Source organism: Nyctereutes procyonoides, unplaced genomic scaffold (assembly GCF_905146905.1).
Source record: "Nyctereutes procyonoides isolate TBG_1078 unplaced genomic scaffold, NYPRO_anot_genome, whole genome shotgun sequence".
NCBI lineage: Eukaryota > Metazoa > Chordata > Mammalia > Carnivora > Canidae > Nyctereutes > Nyctereutes procyonoides.
The window spans coordinates 12,216,836-12,239,045 of NW_026575122.1; the positions used below are offsets into that span (position 1 = coordinate 12,216,836).

The following is a 22,210-nucleotide window of genomic DNA, read 5'->3' on the forward strand; positions in this document are numbered from 1 at the left end:
TTTGAGTACTATGTCTATTCATGTCTATTTGTAGATTATTTTAAGTTAAGAAAAAAAGATAGGAAAATAATTAAAAGAAACTTGTATAAGATGCAAATAAGCTACAATAGTGTGGGATGAACTCATTAAATTAATGGCATGAATGATTTTCATAATCAATGATGGAAATGACATTATATTTTTCTCCAAGAAGACATGAGACCACAAAAAAATAGGAAGCGTTGTTTTCAAAATGCATGCTAATGTGGCACCACACCTCTCACTCCAGATAGGAGACTAAAGACTAAGTAGAAAATAAAACAAAAATATGCATATAAGCAAGCCTATGTGCTTGCCTCTTGTGCTGGAGAATAAATAGAACATAACCAGTACAAGCTTTTAAGTAGAGGTCGATCTACAGAAATTGTCATTTGCCCCCTAAGCTTACAATTATGTCATTAAATCACAATCGGGTGTTAGAAGGAGTAATTAGGAATATATTGTAGGGTTGCGCACTCATAAGAAATTTTTTATGGGAGGGAAAAAATCTTAAGCATTCACTGTTGGGAAGTCTCCTAAGACTTTTGAAAATCAAGCATTTCAGCCCATGAGGCTTTTATTTAGCAAGAACAGCAAAGGGGTGTGTGTGTGTGTGTGTGTGTGTGTGTGTGTGTGTGTGTGTGTTTTACCTTTATTTGAAGGTTGTTTAGTATCTTGCCTTTTTCATCTATGGCCTAACATGGTTTCCAGAGAGCTAATTAGTAAGTTTTTCTTTATATTTTTCTCAAGGAATCAATTCCAAGTTTCAGTTTGAAATCATGCCAGGTGCTTCATCTGGGTTGTTCAAGATAAATCCTGACACCGGAGAGGTAGTAACGACAGCCACACTTGACAGAGAGGTTCAGGAAGTTTTCATGCTTCGAGGTAAGGGATCCCCGACTATGCTAATAAACAAAAGTAGGCAGCAGGAGGTTAGTGGTGAAATTTTACATTTCTGTAGAGTGTCTTTAAGCACAATGTCATTGACCCAGTGCTACCAGTTAGTTTGGTCTGATGCGGTCTCGTTGGGGCAATATATTCTAGGCATGAATTAATGGCCACAATCTGTGCCACCTTCTATTTCATATCAGTACTCGTACGAGATGGAGGGGTGCCTTCTTTATCCAGCACCACAACAATTCTCTGTACTGTGGAAGATGAAAACGACCACGCACCGGATATTACTGTCCCTGGTCACAACGTCGAGGTTCTGGAAAACCAAGAGCCAGGGGTTCTCTATACTGTTTTGGCTTCTGATATGGATGCTGGCAATAATGGAGCTGTCAGATATCACATAATTGGTAAGTATTTGCTCCGCAAAAATTCCCCTCAGAACATACTCCGAGGAGCACCCCGGTGGTTATTCTCTACGTGGTGTGTGTTGCAGTGTCTAAAGAATACACACTCAGTAAGGACTGTTTGGTGCCACGTGTGTCCTTTCCACAGACACCCTGAGCCACTGGCTTTCAAATTCCTAAATCTCCCCTCAACAACTCTGGTGAATTTTTCTAGGGTAACATTACTGGATGTGCAGATGGAACACATAACTTTTTTTTTCTATTTTTGTGTCTTTCATATGATCACTAATATTTTTATTATTTTGAGCCATCAAGACTTCTGTTAGTTCTTTCTTAAATGGAACCTAGAGGACACAGAAATAGACAGTTCCTAGATCTGAATACCAGCATAACACTTAAGATCTACAGCCACATCCCACCCTTGATCAGAGTCTGTAGGAAATTCTACCCAGAAGATCATTTTGTGATATTGCTCCCTTTGAATCAGAGGCACAAAACTTTCTGGCAAAATCATGTTAGCATTTGTATGGAGAGAGCCACATCTTCTTATTCATCTAAAAGAAAAAGTGATCGAAGAATCTGATTTTTGGCGTATGTTGGCATGCACGTAGAATGATAAAAGTTGAGGAGAAAGTAATGCTTCAGAGACTGCATCTGATGGGGAGAAGCTGCTCTCAGCTCTTGTAAAAACAGTTGTGGGACTAGCTTCTGAAAGCTATCACTTTCTATTTGCTAAAAATCCATAACCAGTGGCTTTTTCTATATACCATCCATTTTACTCCAAAATGAGAATGGCTTTATTGCCCTTTTGACTAATTATAAAGATGATACATAATTGCTATAGCATAGAATATATATACAGATTTATGGAAAACAAAAATTTGTATCTTGCAGAGGTAACTCATTTATTTTGAAACACACTTATCCATGAACCTTAGTGAATGGAGACATCAATTTTACATATATTGGACAATTTATATATGCTATCTTGTTACCACATTTTTTAAGTCCTTTTTAAATATACTATGTGATCTTTTCATATCAGTAAATATACATATATGTTAGCATTTCTAATGATGTCTCTTATTGCTGCATGTGTAAAATATCACTTATTTCATCCATTCCCTTTTATGGTCTTTTAGATATTGACCATAATAGCTGTCGTATTATTATAAAAATGCTGCAGTTGAACACTTACCCAATTATTTCCTTACGATAAATGTAAGTGGAGTTATTACATCCAAGGGCATATGTATTTAAAATGTCTATGTGTATTGTCATCTAGAAGAACAATGCCCTTTCAAGCTAATTTGTATAAGCAAGCCCAATTTTGCTTCTTTTGCATTGGGTACTTTCTTTCCTTTGTAAACTCTGCTTGTTTTCTAGAACTTCCCAATCTGTGGTTAAGGACTAGGGTTTGGATCTATTTTTTTTTAAATTTTCGATCTGTTGTGCGCTGAAACTTTTGTAAAATGCGATAAATATGAATTACTCTGAGGAGAAAAAACACAAGGCATACAAAGTGCAAGCCCCAGAGTTATAAATCAGTGATGGTATTATGCAGACATAAAATAACTCCATCAAGTCTCTGTAAGATTTTCTAAGTGCTTACTCTGAAATTCTGTGTCTATCTTGTCAGGCACTGATTACAAACAATCCCCAGAGTGCCACCCATCACTGCATCAGTATTTGTTCATTTTCTTCTTTTCCCCATACTGTCAGTTTCTCCTTCTATTGGTTTTACCCATCAATATTTATCAATCCTTCCCATCTTGAAATAAGTCTTCCCTCAGGTGTATCCCTTCACTGTCTCTTTTCCTTCACAATCTAGCTTCTTAAAAATTGTTGTGTACACTCTGGTTTCTGTATCTTTACCTTACTTTCATTTCTTAGCCTGCTATAATGTATATTCCAATGAAACTACCCCTGCAAAAAGACACTTGGGATCTTGCTATTGCTAAATCCAGTGGATCCTTGTCACTTCTTTTTTTTTTTTTTTAAGAAAAAAAATATTTTATTTATTTGAGATAGAGACAGAGACAGAGAGAGTGTGCATGTGAGCCCGGGGAAGGGCACAGGAAGCAGCAGACTCCCCGCTGAGCAGGGAGCCTGACTCAGGGCTGGATTTCAGGACCCTGAGATCATGATCTGAGCCTAAGGCAGATGTTTAACAGACTGAGCCACCCAGATGTCCCTCCTTGTCACTTCTTAATTTAATCGTACTGCTTTAGGCCTTTATGCACCATGATCTGGACCCTTGATTCCACCTTGATTTCAGAAAGTCACTTTCTCCTGCTCCTTCATCTGCCTTCCTAGACAAGCCTTCCCAATGTACTTGTTCTGTGGATGGTTCTCTGACTTATTGGAGTTTCCTGGGTGTTTTGTGCTTATTCTTTTACTTTTCTCATAGACACACTCTTACTGCATCATTTCATCCCATCCTCATCTTCAGCCACCACTGGCACCCCTGTATCTCCTTATCTTTATCTGCATCTGAAATCTAAGCCCCATTAAAGGACATTTTTATAGTATATGTTGGCAAATTGAATTTAAATAAAATATTAAAATAAAAAGGGACATTTTTAAAAAAGTAAAATAATGACTTTCATACAAAAATGAAATAACAGTTGCCAAAGATTTATTTAAGCCATTGATTAATGAGCAAACAAAAAGATGTTAAAATTGGTCCAAGAGAATCCCAAGATAGACACACACACACACACACACACACACACACACACAACTCGCACACCCAGAAAATAAGGAGTTCTGAAATATAGAGGAGGTCTACCTGCAGGACAATAACCAAAGACTTTCCACTAGACATAATTAATTTGCATTTGTGGACAAGAATCTTTACATTATTATCAGGTTTCAACAGTTTAGAGAGTGATAAAATAGATAGAGCAGAGTGAAGGGAGAAGCCAACTCAAATGGCAAAGCCAGACCAGACATTCACCAATCTTTTTTTTCACCCTAGCACACCCACTTCTTTCCCTCTCATTTCAAATTGTTTCATCTCAAGAACCCAGTTGTTATACCCAACAACATCGCATTGCCGGTGTGTCCCCAACTGTACTCTGCTCTCAGGATCTCCTTCTAGAGTCTCTGCCAGACACCTTGCTCAACTTATCCTTAGTGGAATCTTGAAAAACCATGTATTCCCAGCACATGTTTTTTTTCAAGTAATTGACTAAAAATTTTTATTAGAAGTTTAACTAGTATTGCTCAGAATATTATAAATATTGGCATGTTAAAACAAACAGCTATGTCTCCTTTTAAAAGCATCAAATAGAATAAAAAATACTTTTAAAAAACATACATGAACTTCTAAAAAAAACATACATATACTTCCCAGGCAGGGGAAGGCTTCTGTTCAAGACCAGGCCATGCCCCTTACCTTCTCTCATTCCCACCAGCCCTGCCCAAGCCAAAGGCACCTGTGGGGTCAGGCCTACAACTGAGAGTCCTGCACCCTGAGACACTGAGAGACTTAGAAATCTTTCCAGAAGCACCCCGCACCAGCAAAGTCACCTGCCAAGGCACCATGCTCAAGAGATAGACTAGAGAAGATATGCTAGAGGTAACAACATTACAGAATGTGGAAAGGACAGACTCACGTGATTTTAGGTGATTTCTCAGGCAGAACAATTTTCGGAGTAAGAATATGTAAACTAGGCTTCTGGGAATTACCTTAAAACTACTAGTTTCCAGATACTTCTTAGAAAACTTCATATGACCCCCAAGGGTACTCTGACCTCATTTTAAACACAACTTCACTCTTTCACCCAAGCCCCATCATGAATCCTTCATCCCTTACTCCTTACTTTTGTCCCTAATATCTTTGGGATGTGTCCAATTCCTCTATGCTCGTATTCATTTAGAACCTCCCGGCTGCTCAAGCAGAGTACTGCAATAGCCCCCTAACTTTCCTATGTTCTAACCCAGCTTTGTCATTGCTGTCCAGCTCCTTTCCAAAAGCAGAAATGTGACTCATGACCTTTTCCCTTCTCAAATCCTTCAGGAGCTCCCTATGGATGTCGAGGTAGACTCTTCAGCAGTGTACACAGCGTGCTTCATGACTTAGCCCCCTGCTTATCTCCTAAATCTGAGTCTTCCCACCTGTTAACCGTCTCCCTACCCTCTGCACACAAATCCCCAGGAAACCCTGTGTTCTAGCTACATGAAAACATTTGCAGCCTTTAGTTCCCATAGTCCTAAGACTTCCCTCAGGCTCTCCCCTCTGCATAGAACACACTATCCAAAACTCTTAGCCAGGCTTCCTCTGCTTTAGAAACCAGTTCTGATGTCGCTTTTTGTAATAAACATTCCTGCCCATCCTCACACAGGACTGTGCACCCTTCCTCTGTGCTCCTGGGTGCCCTGTGCATATGATTTTCACTTTAATGTCCCAGTACTGACTCAGTACTGACCCACGTTCTTTCTGGACTGTAAATTCTTGCACACTGGGATCATGCCTTACTGTCCTCGCAGTCCCAGCACCCAGCACATACTTGGTATGTGGCAGGTTCTCCTTAAATGTTTGCTGAGTGAATGCATCATTTTATCAACTACAAATGCCACAGAAATGTAGATTTATCTGAGCACCCCTATATTTGGCACAAATTAGTTGTGTTTTATGAACAAAATACAAATGCAAGTGCTTCTCCTCAGCCTCCAACCTTACTTCTGGCTGTTGTTTTCTTGAATGCTGTTCTGCTTCTTTCCCCTTATGCCCCTGGTAGACGCACCATTCCCACTCTGTTTGGAATGGTGCATCTCATCCAAGAATATGCCCCTCATACAAGATGTTGCCAGCAAGTCACTGAACTGTATTTCTCCTGATTTTTAGGATGACTTTAAAATGTCTTTGAAGGTTTTTTTTTTTTTTTTTTTGTCTCTGTGTTCAGGCTTAAATTTAATTCTGCTTGGTACCATGGGCAATAGGAAAGGGAAGATTCTTTTGGAGAATACTGAAAAGAATAAACATATCATCCTTCCTTATGTTGGAGAAGAAATAGACAAAAATTCTCCTATCTCTTACAGAAGTGTCATGATTCATGCACAAGGTGCATGGGAATGTAGAAGAGAATCAGTGTGTCCACATTACTACTATGAATCTGTTCATTTGTTATTGATATCTAAAAACGGACGTGATATCCTGTTTCTTATCCCATCTGGTATTGTTTTATTTCAAATAAAACAAACATTTTAATCATCTCAAGAGGAAAATATGTGAAAATAAAAAGTTGTGAATACATACACAAAAATCCATACTGCCGCAAATCAGTCCAAGCAAGTGTTCTAATTATTTGAATTAAGATAGATATTGAATTACATTATTTTGTTTATCCCTTGATAATAGAAGCTTCATGAGGGCAGGGCCTTTATCATGTCCACTGTTATATCCTCAATAGTTATAAAAATGCTGGATGTAATAATCATGAAACAGATATTTGTTGATGAATGAATCCTATTTATATATATAGGATGATATATATATGCTTGTATATATATGTTTCATCACATGTATGACTGATATATATCATATATACGTATATATATGAATCATATGTATAAGTATATATACTTAGAAGAGGGTTACTACTTCTTCAATTCAAATGAAATTTGAGTTTGAATTTATTTTCTTTAACAGATGGAAATACTGATGAATACTTTGCTATTAATGAAACATCAGGAGAACTCTCAACCACTCGAGCTTTGGACCGGGAGCAAGTCTGCAATTTTACCCTAGTCATCTTGTGTTCTGACCTGGGGGATCCACCAAGGAGCTCTCTAGTGCAGTTGCAGGTTAGAGTTTTGGATGACAATGACCATGGCCCTTCCTTCCCCACTCTGCTTTACCAGGCCTCCGTGAGAGAAGATGCCCAGGTGGGAACAGTGGTTCTTATGCTGTCTGCTGTGGACAGGGATGAAGGTCTGAATGGACAAACTGAGTATTTTCTAGTGGATGAGGCTTCTGGTGCATTCACCATTGATCCTGTGACAGGTGCATTGAGAACCCGCCACACCCTGGACAGAGAAGCCAGATCTCAGCACACATTTAGGGCTGTGGCCAGAGACTGTAGTGTCCAGGGCTCTAGAAGCACCACAGTAATTATAAAAGTACATGTCACAGATGTTAATGACAATGATCCAGTTTGGGAGCAGAACCCCTTTGAAATTTTTCTTGCCCCCCAGGCACCTACTAACCAGACAACTGCTGTCCTGACAGCCAGTGACCCAGACTTGGGACCCAATGGAACTGTTGTTTTTAGTTTTGCAGAGACCCAGTCAATGTTTTCTATTGATAAGTATACAGGAGAAGTTCAACTTCAGCACCACACATCTTCAGAATATTTTCCAATCTGGCTGCAGTTAAAAGTTAGGGACCAGGGGGTCCCAGCTAGGACGGCCACTGGCCTCTTGGTCGTTCACATGGAAGGAGAAGATGTCAAGATTTCCTTCAGTCACCCTCTGTATACAGGGACTGTGACCGAAAATTGTGATGCAGGTGAGTGTCCCCTCAAGTTTTTGTATGTTGTACCTGATTTGGCAAAATGCTTAAAACTAACAATTATACAACAGGAGTGCTGTTGGAGATTAAGTTGCCAATTTCTGAGTTTAGCCAATTTTTGATATGCTGATGTTCATCCATAGTACAGTATTAGCACGGTACCTTCAAATACAGTGAAACACACACACACACACACACACACCTTTATAGACAACAAAGAGTAAAAATACTGAAAAAGAAATCATTTAGGGCTTTTGAAGTTTCAGTTAATTTAGGCTTACAATTAAAAAAAATTCTTTTTATTTAAATGTATCTGAATTCCTTAACAAGTGTATATTTCCTAAAGTACTTTCTTAGCAATACAATAAAAGAGGAGGTAGGTTGTGGTTAAATGCTTGGGCTCTGCCAGAGTTTATTTATTATCTTTTTTATTTTTTATTTTTTTAAAGAGATTTTATTTATTTATTCATGAGAGACACAGAAAGAGTGAGGCAGAGACACAGGCAGAGGGAGAAGCAGGCTCCATGCAGGGAGCCTGATGGGGGACTTGATCCCGGGACTCCAAGATCACGCCCTGGGCCAGAGGCAGGCGCCAAACCGCTGAGCCACCCAGGGATCCCCTCTGCCTGAGTTTAAATCCAAATTCAGCCACTGTTCCTCCTTGGGCAGCTGCATCCTCTGAGCCTCAGTTTCCTAATCCAAAAATTAGGAATAAGAATCATGCTTACCTCACTAGGTTCTGGAGGCTGAATAAGCTGGTTCATGCAAAGCACTTAAAACAGTATCTGACACATAGTGAACATGTAGTAAATAGAAACTACTAGTACTATTATCATTCATTTTGATACAGTCAGCAGTGGCTTTCAAACAGTGCAGTAATATCTGATCCCCAAAGAATTCAGCACAGCTCAGACCAGACTTCTGTGAACAGTAACTGTTTTTCCTACTAACACTAAATTATTTTCCGATTATTTCCTTACATTTATGCCATAATGGAAAACGTAAATAAAAACTAATTTTAATTATCTTTCTAACGCAATGTGAAAAAAAAAAAAACCCTCCCGTGTAGATACTTGTAAATTGAAAGACATTTGACCAGGGTAATTATATCTACCTAGAGAGTGGAGACAGGAATCTACCGATTCTTTCCACCAACTAGGCAAAGCACAAAGAGGAGGAGTTTGGTTGCTAAAGGTGTGCTGTGTGCTGTGCACCTGCTAGTGGCATTTTTTTGTTTGCGTTTTGTCATTCTGTCATGACTCAATCTCACTTTATCCATACCTACATAAGTTGTTACTTAAAAGACAACCCGCATTTTCTGAAACCGACTTACTAATTTCATAGTGAAAATACCTGTTACACATTTCATACTGCCTTCTCTATGAAAAAAGAATATTCAGTTTAATACTGAATATTAAATTAGGGTTGTTTTCAGTTACATTTTTTTAAAGATTTTATTTATTCATGAGGGACAGAGAGAGAGAGAGAGAGAGAGGCGGAGACACACAGGCAGAGGGAGAAGCAGGCTCCCTGCAGGGAGCCCGGCGCAGGACTCGATCCTGCGACTCCAGGGTCACACCCAGAGTCAAAGGCAGATGCTCAACCACTGAGCCACCCAGGCGTCCCTCAGTTACACATTATTAACTTGACTTTGACCCTTTTCAGAATTATGGTTATTCCATAGGTCGCTTCCTCAGAAGGCCTCTTATTGATTCTAAACATAATTAAGAGTAAATTGCAGTTATCTGCATCAAATGAAATAATAGTGACTTCCAACTTCTATTCTTAGGTGTAACGAGACTTCCACATAAGCAGAAAATGTTTAATAATAAAATATACTCCTCGGGCTGTATTTCTATTACTCTTAAGATGCACACATTCCAACACCAGAGCAGAACCTGATGGAAAGTAAACAGTTTCTAAATAATAGAACACAAAATACAATATATTAATCAATCTTGAAATTGACCTGATAAAATTACAGAACCTTTGAGCCCAGCTTTTCTCTGCAGTACAAATATGAACATTTCTCTAAACATCCTTGACATGTGGTCTTATCGTCTCTACTTGAATATTTTGGTGACTGAGCACTTAGAAGGGTGGTTCTTGAAATTGGGTGTGAAACTAATGATCTGTAACCCACCTGGGAAGTTTCTGCCTGCCTCATTAGGTCTGGGAGCCAGGAACTGTTTTTAACAAGCTCCACTGAGGATTTGACTGCAGGGCAAAGTTGGAAAATCTTACTTGGAAAGTCATTCATATGTTGGAGGCCCAGCTCTGCCTCCTTTCTGTCTATCCATGAATCTAGTTCTGCCTTCTGGAGCACTCCACTGCTCTACACAGTTGCTTTTCAGATATTTTATTTGCTCCTTGCACATATATATATTTTTTTAATTAGTATTAAGTGCCAGGTACTGTCTCCTAGGCTATATTCACAAATTTGTCCTTGTGAAGCTTACATTCTTTTTTTTTTTCCCCTCAAAGATTTTATTTATGTATTTGACAGAGAGAGAGAGAGAGAGAGAGAAGGCACAAACAGGGGGAGCAGGAGAGGGAGAGGAAGAAGCAGCTCCCCACTGAGCAGGGCACGGACCTGGGTTTGATCCCAGGACCCCAAGATCATGACCTGAGCCGAAGGCAGACGCTTAAGATGCTTAAGCCACCAAGCCAGCCAGGCACCCGTGAGGCTTACAGTCTAGCAGGAATAGAGGGACAGTGTCAATGAACATAATAAATAACTATATTTAGATGGTGGTAAGAGCTATCAAATAAAAAAAATGCAGAGCAAAGTTAAGAGGGACTTGGGAGCTCTGGAGTAGGGGACAGATTGCAGTTTTTAAATAGTAGGTAAGGGTGGGCATCATGGAGCAGGCACATCTGGGCAAAGACCTAGAGAGAGGAGACAGTATTTTGGGGGGTAGAGGATTTCAGAAAAAAAAGGAAAAAGTGGTGGGAGCCTGCCTGGTTTGTTCAAACAACAGCAAAGAGGATGTGTGGCTGGGACAGAGTAAGCGAAGACAAGAATAATAGGAAAGGAAGTAAAAGGACTCACAGACCATGTGGAGCCTCGCTGGGGCACTTTAGGTTTTACTCAAGTAGTTTTCTCTTTAATTCATTTGGTTGTCCTTCACATAATAGGGTTTCTGACTACTACTAGTACACATTCACATCCAATATAAATTCTGCAGAGTAATAGGCATTACATATATTATTCCTCAAAAGAATCAGCATGGGAAGTCATCACTGTTATCACACTTTTTGACATTAGTGAATGAAATTGCTAAATATTAAGTAATGTGCCTGGGCTTTCCCTAATTGTTAGAATATTCTTTCTCAACTCACCCAGGGTCAGTTTGTTTGCAGAATTAAACCTAAATATAAGTCAATATCTAAGGCACCCCACAGAAAACATTTCAATATGAAATCAAGTTATGGATTAGTAAAAAAAAAAAAGTTATGGATTAGTAAGTCTATTTGTGGTTGAATTCAGGACTGAATTAAAATAACACTAATAACAACTGCCATGGGAGTACAAGATTTGCACCTGTTTTTGTTTTTGCTACGTGCCATTCATTTGTAGGTCACAGGTTCACCTCCTGATAGGAGGCAGCCATTTGGCAGAGGACTACCTTGACTCTAGCCTGTTGCCCACCACTCGGGCAGCATCACCTCAAATCTGTACACCTTCAGTCCACTCGCAGCATCACAATCGGGATTAGTCAGTAAGGTTAAGAGTAACAAGTCGGAGATAAAAGTTAGGGCCGGAGACGGTGAGGACCAAATTACTTTCTTACCTCTGATGACGGGCCTCCTATTTGAAATTAAATCAGAAAAGCTAATGAATAAATGGATGGGAAGCCTTCATCCAGCTGTCCACACCATTGTGTTTTCTTTGACCTCTGATCAGAATTGTTCTTCTTAGTCCTCTTGTATTTAGAATTATTGAATTAAATTTGACTGTTATCTTAATAGACCTTAACACTCCAAAAAATCAATTTATTAAATTTTAATCATAAAGACGACTAAAAATACTTCTGGCAGTACCACAAGCATATGGAATCCATAAACATTCAGGTAGGTATACATATCAAGACGACTGAAACAACGGTTGTGACCTACACTGTGACATGTGTAAAGGGCATAAAGTCTAAATTGAGAAAGGAGCTAAACATTACGCATAGAATAGGAAGGAGAAAGAGAAAAGGAAAAGATGACAGTTAAGAAACCATTGAATTGGGGATCCCTGGGTGGCTCAGCAGTTTGGTGCCTGCCTTTGGCCCAGGGCGCGATCCTAGAGTCCCGGGATCGAGTCCTACATTGGGCTCCCGGCATGGAGCCTGCTTCTCCCTCTGCCTGTGTCTCTTCCTCTCTCTCTCTCTCTCTCTCTCTCTCTCTCTCTCTCTCTCTCTCTGTCATAAATAAATAAATAAATAAATAAATAAATAAATAAATAAATAGATAAATAGATAAATAAATAAATAAATCTATCTTTAAAAAAAAAAGAAACAATTGAATTTGATTAGATACAAGTAACCTACACTTGGATTTCCTAAGCTCCTGTGAATAACAGTGACAAGGTGCACAACATATTGATTGACATTTCAAGCTGACCAGAGCTTTGCCTGGACCTAAATTCAGTTCAGACTGTTGGATCATATCTTTTTGCTTTTGAATTCCAGTGGTTTTAAAAGACTGTAAATCCGTTAATTAGTGCTAGTGTGGCCTTGATATAAATTAATAAATAGCTTTTTATAGCTTCCAGCATTATTTCCTCCCAAATATGTCTTCAATTTTTTATTTTCAAATTTAAAAATATGTGCCTATTGGAAGTTTAAATTTTCTGTGGGTTATTCAGATTATCCTATCAGTGGGTATCACTTGACATCCTGAATGAATTATTTTTTATATCACAAATTTCATCATCCCAAACTAATTTTTACATTTAAATATTCTTTTACGAAAATAAAAAGCTAAGGGACACCTGGGTGGCTCAGTCAGTTAAGCATCTGCCTTTGGCTCAGGTCCTGAGATTGAGCCCCATGTAGGGCTCTCTGCTTCTCCTTCTCCCTGTCTCTATCTCTCTCTCAAACAAATAAATAAAATCTTAAAAAAAATAAAATAAAATCTTTCAAAAAGTTGAAACAAATGACTCCAATGTATTTATATTTGTTTAACGTTTCTTTCTTGGAAAGCCCACAGGTTTGAGTTTTGCTTAACATTGCCTTCATCTACTAACAACATTAAGTTTAACATCAACTGCTTAAAATGATATATAGTTCAGTACATAGTTTCCATTTGAAAAGCAGATCTTTCATAGGTAAAGTTTCTTTAAGAGTTGGTCATGATATGTGCACTTACAGAAAGAGTCACTCTCCAGGATACCATTTGCCTGTAAGAGAGAGGCTGCCCGTATAGCAACATGAAAGAAAGAGTTGAAATCCAAGTTATTCCCCTCTTTTTACTCTTGCCATTGTTCCTCTTCAACCCAGATGAGGAGAAATCTAACTGTCCTGAATTTTTTGAAGTGAAAAATCAACCACTTGCTTGTCTGCGGTGTTTCAATCCATTAAGTAATTGAAATGAACTTTCCAGAAGCCAACATTTATTTCTTGTTTCACTCCCAGTGCTTTGGGTATCCTGAGGTCACGATTCCCAGTGTGGACAATTCACAACTTCGTGCATTTCTTGTAGTGACTAAGAGGGGAAGAAAATGAAATTATGAATTGTATTGATACTGTGATTAAAAGTAAATACTCAGACCTTAAAGAGCTTGAGATAAAATTAAAACATGATGATCCATAGGGGCATTCTAAGTAGTCAATTATGTATATTTAATTTTGTATCATAAACAAACCTGATTCTGATGGGTCAGAGGACAGCCCCTTCTTCTAGCCTTTTGGCAATTGATCCATTAAATTTTGGCTCTTACTCTTGGTAAGCTGGGCACATACATGTAGAGTATGGTGTGATGGAAGTTAGTGTAGCTACATGGGTCACACTCACAGTATAGGAGCTCTCTTTCTTCTCCTATAAAGTGGAGGGGATAAGGATTTCCTCGCAGGGCTTCTGTAAGGATTAAATGAAGTCATAGAGTGTGCTAGTCATTGTTTTTATTCTTCTTATTGCTATCCTCCTTCTGCCTCAAATCCTTTATAGAATTCTCTAAAGTTCACCGAGTGTAAATTCTTACCAGAGCAACCAGTTATTACACCACAATTCTGTAACAATGGTAAAATACTTAGAATTTTTTAAAGCCCTACCATTCCATTCTGCTCCATTCTGTCTCCAAACAAGATAACAATTAGACTTTCCAAGGTGACAAAATTCCCATAATTTTAAAAGAGTTCCCATAATCTATGTTATCAATGACTTTGGGACAGGCCCCAACATATAGATTTTTATGATCATGAAAAAAAAAAAAGAGAGAGAGAAGCAATTATTCCCTGTCATCCCTTTTTCATTATTTTATTTAAGGCCAGTCTTTTTTTTTTTAATTTTTATTTATTTATGATAGTCACAGAGAGAGAAAGAGAGAGAGGCAGAGACATAGGCAGAGGGAGAAGCAGGCTCCACGCACTGGGAGCCCGATGTGGGATTCGATCCCGGGTCTCCAGGATCGCGCCCTGGGCCAAAAGCAGGCGCCAAACCGCTGCGCCACCCAGGGATCCCCTAAGGCCAGTCTTATATGTGGAATGAAACTCATTGGAATGAATGCTGTCTAACTGTTTCCAAACAGTATGGAATTTCATCACCTTACCTAAGACTAAGATAGCTTTGGAGGAGATAGAGAAGACTGCCTTAGGCAGGGTCAGCCAGCTCAGAAGAAGATAAACATCTCAGAGCACTTGGGTGTCCCATTGGTTAAGCCTCAGCTCTTGTTTTTGGCTCAGATCATAATCTCAGGGTCATGAGATTGAGCCGCCAAGTCAGGCCCAGTCTTGAGGTCCATGCTCAGGGGGGAGTCTGCTTGAGATTCTCTCCCCCCCCCACTTCCCTCTGTCTCTCTCAAATAAATAAAAATAAATCTTTTTTAAAAAGAAGGGGTGCTGATGGCTCAGTTAAGTGTCTGCCTCTGGCTCACGTTGTGATCTCAGGGTCCTGAGATCAAGGCCCATGTTGGGCTCCCTGCTTGGTTGGGGAGGGGGGCGCTGCTTTCCCCTTTCCCTCTGCTGCTCCCCCTGCTTGTACTTGCTCTCTCTCTTTCCCTATCAAATAAATAAATAAATATCTTTAAATTTTTTTTAATTAAAAAAAAGATAAACACCTCATAAGCCAGCTTTCATCTTTGCATATTAACCCCAGTCTCATATCTGGGCCTCGGCCATTATAGGCTCAAGACCTTATCTTATTAACAAACTGAGGAGTTCTTCTCCCAGGATTTGGACTTACTAACCAATATAAAGGAGACTGATGTGTAGATCAGAATGTCAGTTTTTGATTGCCATGTGGATGACGATGATCATGCCAGGATAACTTGGTCTCTCTTTCTAGGAGAAAGGACACAGGAAGCCAAGCTCATAATCAGAAAATTGTTTTTTAATCCTAAACAGTTGAAGAGGCTCTCATGAGCTTTTTAGTGCGATGTTAATGGCCTCTAAATTATCAAAAAAGTGATAAAACAGCTGACTTTGGATGTCTTGTGGAAGCTGGGGAGAGATCTGAGTTAGGAGGGTACTATGGTAATCCACATGTAGAGATACCTGGGGAGCTTTTAAAAATTATTGCTACCCAGACATCCCTAGCCCCCAAGCAATTAAATGAGATTCTTGAAGATACACCAGACATTGTGAATTGGTAAAAACTCCCATGTAATTATGCATGCAAGCCAAGGGTAGGTGTGGAGAGAGCGCCTGGAAAAAATCCAAAGTAATGGTAATATCTTACAGAGGTTGAAGTAATGTATCTGCCAAGGAGACTAAGGTGGATGGACTGGCATGTGCACCAGTGACAATTCCTTGGAGGGTTGTGGTAGGGGAGCAGGAAAGTGACACATTTAAGAAGCAGGAAGTGGCCAACAACTTCTGATTTGCAGCAGAGATTAGGTAAGATAAGGTCTAAAAGGTGACAACTAGCTCAGTTGGAGGTCTGTCCCCAAAGCAGAAGTGCATGAGGTGGTGGGCTGTCACCCAGCGCTCAAAGAACCTCTCATCCATGGAACTGAGGAGTATTGCCTGAGATGATCTGAGGATGCCACCTTGGTATAAGGAGGTGAGAACACAGTAAAAAGGAAGGCCTGTCTGAAAAGATAAGTCCATGCATCAAATATAAAGGACAAGACAATAAGAGAAAATGACACAATTGGCAACATAAGAAGGTGGGAGAGTCCAGAAAGGAAGCTCTGAAAAATAAGTTTGCTTTGGTGAAACAGTTCAGGATTTGGCCAAGAAGAGAGACCAAGAGCTGAGACCACCTAAATGCACTCCAGAGTCATCTGTGGCTGCTTACAGAAACTGTGTGCAGCCAAATAGAATTTAGCAACTTTGGAGAGGATGGTAAACAGTAGGGAGAATGAAGTGTCTAGAACTTTATTTTAGAAGCCAAAATACAGTGAAATGTAGAGCAAAGTGGGGGTGGCGAGTTCAGTCTGTTTTCACAAGGCTTGGCCATGAAGGGTGACAAAGGAACGTGCCAATAGCTTGAGGAGCCCTGAAGATCAGAGGGGCATTTTGTTTTGTTTTTGAAAGCTGGAAGAGATTTGGATATTTGTGATTATAGCACTGTGAGGTTTACCAAGATACGTCATTTATATTTGAGTACAAACCAGAATAAAACACTTAGAAATATCAAAATTTCCTTTCTTTCCTTTTTGTTTTCAATTAGTATTTATCATTTCTGGATGTTGAACCCTGGTTTCGGATTCATGTATTTTAAGGTCAGCAATACATCTCCCTAAAGCTATGACAATCAAATGGAATCATTAAAATAGTTTATTAGAGTAATCATTATGTGGCAGCTAAAAATATCGTAAAAGGCATTTCTTTAATCTGAGTAAAGCATATTTTTAAGATTTTTTTTTTGAGGCATTTGCGTTGTTTCTTGAAGTAATTGGAAATATGCTGGGTATCTAACAACCAAAGTCGAGAATCATTCGTTTGGAAAAATTGTGCAACCTTTCTTTCTGGACATGTGCAGGCTCTGGATTCAGGCTGGCTTGGGATCTGCAAAGGAGAAAAGTGATAGCCCTTGAAAATGATGGGAATTTGAAGTCTGGTCATCAACTTAGGGATGCAGACTAGACAGGGAATCACTGACAAATGAGGGGAGATTAGCAGCATCGGGTCCGCACACAATATTTGGAGTCGATCCAATATTGAAGCAACACTGAAAACTCTCAAGCTCATGCTTTAAATAAATAAAAATCTTCTGTAAAGCACAGAATTAGAGGGGTTGTGGGAACGTCAAGGGATCACTTCAGCACCCACCTCTCTCTCAGTTGCTATGAGTGAATTTCAAACGATTGATTGAATCCATTTATAGATAATCCTTCTTTTAAAAAATTTGGCCACTAAAATCTGTAATCCCATTAAAAATACATTTCAGACTTAATTTTGTTTACTTCTCATTTCATGTATTAATTCTCTGCTGGCTTTCTTCCACATCTCTCTTTTCCTAAAGCTCACGAAAGGTCAATAAGCACTTTGTATAGCTTCCTCTATTATTTCCTCAGGTGTTCGCAAAAGCAAATGTGTTCAAGATTGCATACCATTTATGTTTTAAAACATGGTTTTCATCTGTTCACAGATTATAGAAAATTATTTATTTTGAGATTTTCCATGCTTTGTCTCATCTCAGGGGTGAATTTCTTGGAAAGCTTTAGTAACATATGTTCCGTCATTTTTGATGATGGGAAGGTGGGACGGAAAAAAATCAACTTTTCTTCCTTTTATTTATTGTGGTAAGAAATACATGACAAAATTTACCATCATAAAGAGCCATTTTTGAGTGCACTGTACAGAAATGATAACTTCATCGTTGTGCAATGGATTTCTAGAGCATTTTCATCTTTCAAAACTAAAACTCTATACTCACTGAACGACAGATCTTTCCCCTTCTTCCAGCCCCCAGCAATCGCCATTCTACTTTCTGCTTCTAAGTGTAGGGCTACTTTTGATACCTCATATAAGTGGAGTCATGAAGTATTGTCTTTTTGTGACTGAGTTATTCATGAAATCAAGGTTCATCAGTGCCTATAACAGGATTTCCTTATTTTAAAAAAAGATTTATTTATTTGAGAAAAAGAGGGTGCATGACCTGGATTGGAGGAGGTGGGGGGAGGGATAGAGGGAGGGAGGGAGAGAGAGAGAGAGAGAGAGAGAGAGAGAATCTCAAGCAGACTCCTGGCTGAGGGCAAAGCCCAAGACTCTGAGATCATGACCTGAGCCAAGATCAAAAGTAGGTTGCTTAACCAACTGAGCCACTCAGGCACCCCAGGATATCCTTCTTTTTAAAGACTGAATAATACTTTACTATATGTGTATACTACATTTCTTTATCCACTCATCCATCCATCAAAGGACATTTAGGTTATTGCTATCTCTTGGCTATTGTAAGAAATACTGCAGTGAACATGGATGTGCAGACATCTCTTTGAGAGCCTATTTTCAGTTCTCTGGATATATACCCAGTGGGATTTCTGGATCATATGACAGCTCTAATTTTAATTTTTAGAGTAACTTTTATACTGTGTTCCATACTGGGTACATCATTTTGTAACACCTACCAACAGTGTCCAAAGATTCCAATTTCTTCATATCTTTACCAATACTTGTTATTTTCTTGTTTTTATTTTTCTTTTATAGTGGCCATCCTAACTGATGTGAAGTGATACCTCATTGTGGTTTTGATTTGCATTTCCCTGATGATGAGTGATATTAAGCATCTTTTTAAAAACCTCTTGGTCATTTTTGTTTCCTTTGGGGGAATGTCTATTCAAGTCCTTTGTTCATTAAAAAATTTTTTTTTGCTCTTGAGTTGTAGGAGTACCTTATGTATTTTGTAGATTAACTCATTATCACATGCACAGTTTGCAAATATTTTCCCCCTTTTCATAGGTTGACTTTTCACTCTGTTGATGGTTTGTTTTATTGTGTAGAAACTTTTCATTTTGATGTAGTCCCATTCATCTGTTTTTTTTGCTTTTGCTACCTGTATTTTTACTGTGATAGCCAATAAATTATTGCCAAATCCAAGGTCATGAAGCTTTCCCCCTGAAACTTTTCTTCTAGGATATTTACAGTTTCATGTCTTACATTTAGGTCTTTAATCCATTTTGACTTAATTTTTGAATATGTGGTAAAGTAAAAGTCCAAATACATTCTTTTGAATGTGGATATACAATACAATTTGTTAAAGAGACTAACCTATCCCCACTGTGTAGCATTGGCACCTTTGCCAAGATCATTTGAAAATATGCATGATGTTTTTTTTCTGGCATCTCTATTCTGTTCATTGGTCTCTAAATATCTTTATGCCAAGATTGTTTTGATTACTGTAAGTCTGTACTGTTGAAGTTAGTAAGTGTGAAGCCTCCAGCTTTCTTTTCCTTAGGATTGTTTTGGCTGTTAGAGTCATTTAAGATTTGAGTTAAAAGTTTATATATGAGTTTTAAAAGGTTTTTTTCTATTTCTGTAAAAAATGCCTTGGGATTTTGATATGGATTGCACTGATTCTATAGATTGTTTTGGGTGGTGTGAACATTTCAATAATAGTGAGTCTTCTACTCCATGAACACAATATTTTTCCATTTCACCTCCTTGATTAAGTTTATCTTAATTTTTTTCATGCTACTGTAAATGGGATTGTTTTCCTAATTTCTTTTCTAGATCATGCACTGTTAGTGCATAGAAACACAACTGATTTTTTTTTCACAACTGAGTTTTGTGTGGTGATTTTGTATTCTACAACTTTGCTGAATTCATTTATCAGTTTTAGCAGTGTGTGTGTGTGTGTGTGTGTCTGTGTGTCTGTGTGTGTGTGTGTGTGTGTGTGTAATCTATAGCGTTTTCTATGTATATAAGATCATGTCACTAAATACAAGAATCATTTTATCCTTTTCTTTTTTTTTCCAATTTTGGTGCTTTTAATTTCAAAGCCTGATTTCTCTGGCTAGGACTTTCAGTACTATGCTGCATAGAAGTGGTGAAAGTGGGCATTCTTGCCTTATTCCTGGATGAAAAGCCTTTTTGCTCTCACTGTTGAGTAGGTTGTTAGAGCTATGGGCTCTTCTTCTATGGCCTTTATTTATGATGTATGCTAATTGCCTTATGTTCCTAGTTTACTGAGTGTGTTTATCATGAGTGTGTTGAATTTTGCCAAATGCTTTTTCTGCATGTATTGAGATGTATTGAGGTGATTTTTATACTTTATTCTGTTAAGGTGGTATATTACATTGATTGAATTTCATACATTAAACACTGAACCATCATTGCATCCCAGGAATAAATCCTATACTGTTATGACATACAATCCTTTTAATGTACAGTTGAATTCAGTTTACTAGTATTAAATTGAGGATCTTTGCATCTAGATTATAGGTTCCTTGTGGTGTCTCTCGTTTTGGTATTAGAGTAATGCTGGCCTTATAAAATAAATTTGCAAGTGTTGTCTTCAATTTTTGGAAGAGTTTGAGAAAGATTGGTGTTAATCTTTAATGAAAGATTGGTTTACACCAGTGAAACCATCTGGTTCTCTTTATGGGAAGGTTTTTGATTATTGATCCAATCTCCTTACCACTTATATATCTGTTCAGATTTTTCTCTTTCTTCAGATTCAATAGAATGTGTGTGTCCAAAAATGTATTCTTTTCTCCTAGGTTGTCTTATTTGTTGGTGTATCATTGTTTGTAGTAGTCTCATGATATTTTTTATTTCTGTGGCATCATTTGTAATATCTCCATTTTCATTTCTGATATTTGTAATTTGAGGCTTCTTACCTTTTTTTATCGAGGCTAAGAATTTGTTAATTTTGCTGATTTAAAAAAAATTCTTAGTTTTACCGATTTTTTTCCTCTCTATTCCACTTATCTCTGTTCTAATATTTATTATTTCTTTCTTTCTGCTAACTTTGGTTTTAGTTTGTTCCTTTTTTTAGTTTCTTGAGGTGTAAAGTTAAGTTATTGATTTGCAGTCTTTCTTTTTTCTTCCTTTTCTTTTCAAATATCTATTTAACAGAGAGAGAGAGAGAAGGAGGGAAGAAGAGAGGGAGGGAGATCTAGAGGGAGAGGGAGAGAGAATCCTCAAGTAGACTCCCCGTTGAACACAGAGCCAGATGTGGGGCTCGATCCCAGGACCTTGAGATCATGACCTGAGCTAAAAATCAAGAGTTGGTTGCTTAACCAACTGAGACACCCAAGTGCCTCTCTTTCTTCTTTTTTTAATGTAGACATTTATGGCTGTAAAATTCCCTCTTAGTATTGCTTTTGCTATAGCCCACGTTTGGTATGTTGTGCTTTTGTTTCATTTGTCTCAAGATAATATCTAATTACCTTATAGATTTCTTCCTTGGCCTACTAATTGTTCAAGAGTGTGTTATTTAATTTCCATGTGTTATGAGTATTCCAGTTTTCCATTGCTATTGATCTCTACTTTCATTCCATCGTAGGAAAGATACTTGGTATGATTTTAATATTCTTAAATTTGTTAACAGTAGTGTGGTGCCCTAACATGTAATCTATCCTGGAGAGTGTTCCATGTGCACTTGAGGATATATATGGGAATGTGTAATATACTTGGGAATGTGTGTTCTACTTTTGTTGGGTGGAGGGTTCTGCGTAGGTTCTGTTAGGTCCAATTAATCTATAATATTATTCAAGTTCTCTGTTATCTTATTGATCTTTTGTCTGGTTGACCTATCCATTATTGAAAGTGAGGTATTGAAATCTTCTACTATTACTGTGTTACTATCTATTTCTCCCTTCAATTCTGTCAGCGCTTTCTCTATATATTTTGATGCTCTGCTGTTAGGTGCACATATATTTATAATTACTTGATCTTCCTGGTGAAAAAAAACCTTTTATATAGCTCTGTCTTTGTCTCATGACAGTTTTTGACTTAAACTCTATTTTGTCTGATGTAAGTATAACCACCTTTGTTGTCTCTTGGATACTATTTGCATGGAATATCTCTTTCCATCTTTCCTCCTGCAGCCTATGTCTGTCTGTATATCTAAAGTGAGTTTCTTGATGGCAGTATGTACTTGGATCTTGGTTTTTTTAATCCATTCAGCCATTCCATGATTCTTTTTTTTTGAATATTTTATTTATTCATGAGAGACAGAGAGAGAGAGAGAGAGAGAGAGAGAGAGAGAGAGATTGCCAGAGACACAGGCAGAGGGAGAAGCAGGCTCCATGCAGGGAGCCTGATGTGGGACTCAATCCTGG

General features: G+C 38.2%; 1 protein-coding gene across 1 annotated transcript in view; it reads left to right on the top strand.

The window, feature by feature from the left end:
• DCHS2 (dachsous cadherin-related 2) overlaps positions 1-22,210 on the top strand; it is a 223,280-nt gene that overhangs the window by 164,611 nt on the left and 36,459 nt on the right. The window contains exons 11-13 of the mRNA XM_055336271.1: positions 769-903; positions 1,110-1,319; positions 6,973-7,830. Of these exons, the coding sequence (XP_055192246.1) occupies positions 769-903; positions 1,110-1,319; positions 6,973-7,830 (1,203 nt within the window). The remainder of the gene's footprint in view (positions 1-768; positions 904-1,109; positions 1,320-6,972; positions 7,831-22,210) is intronic.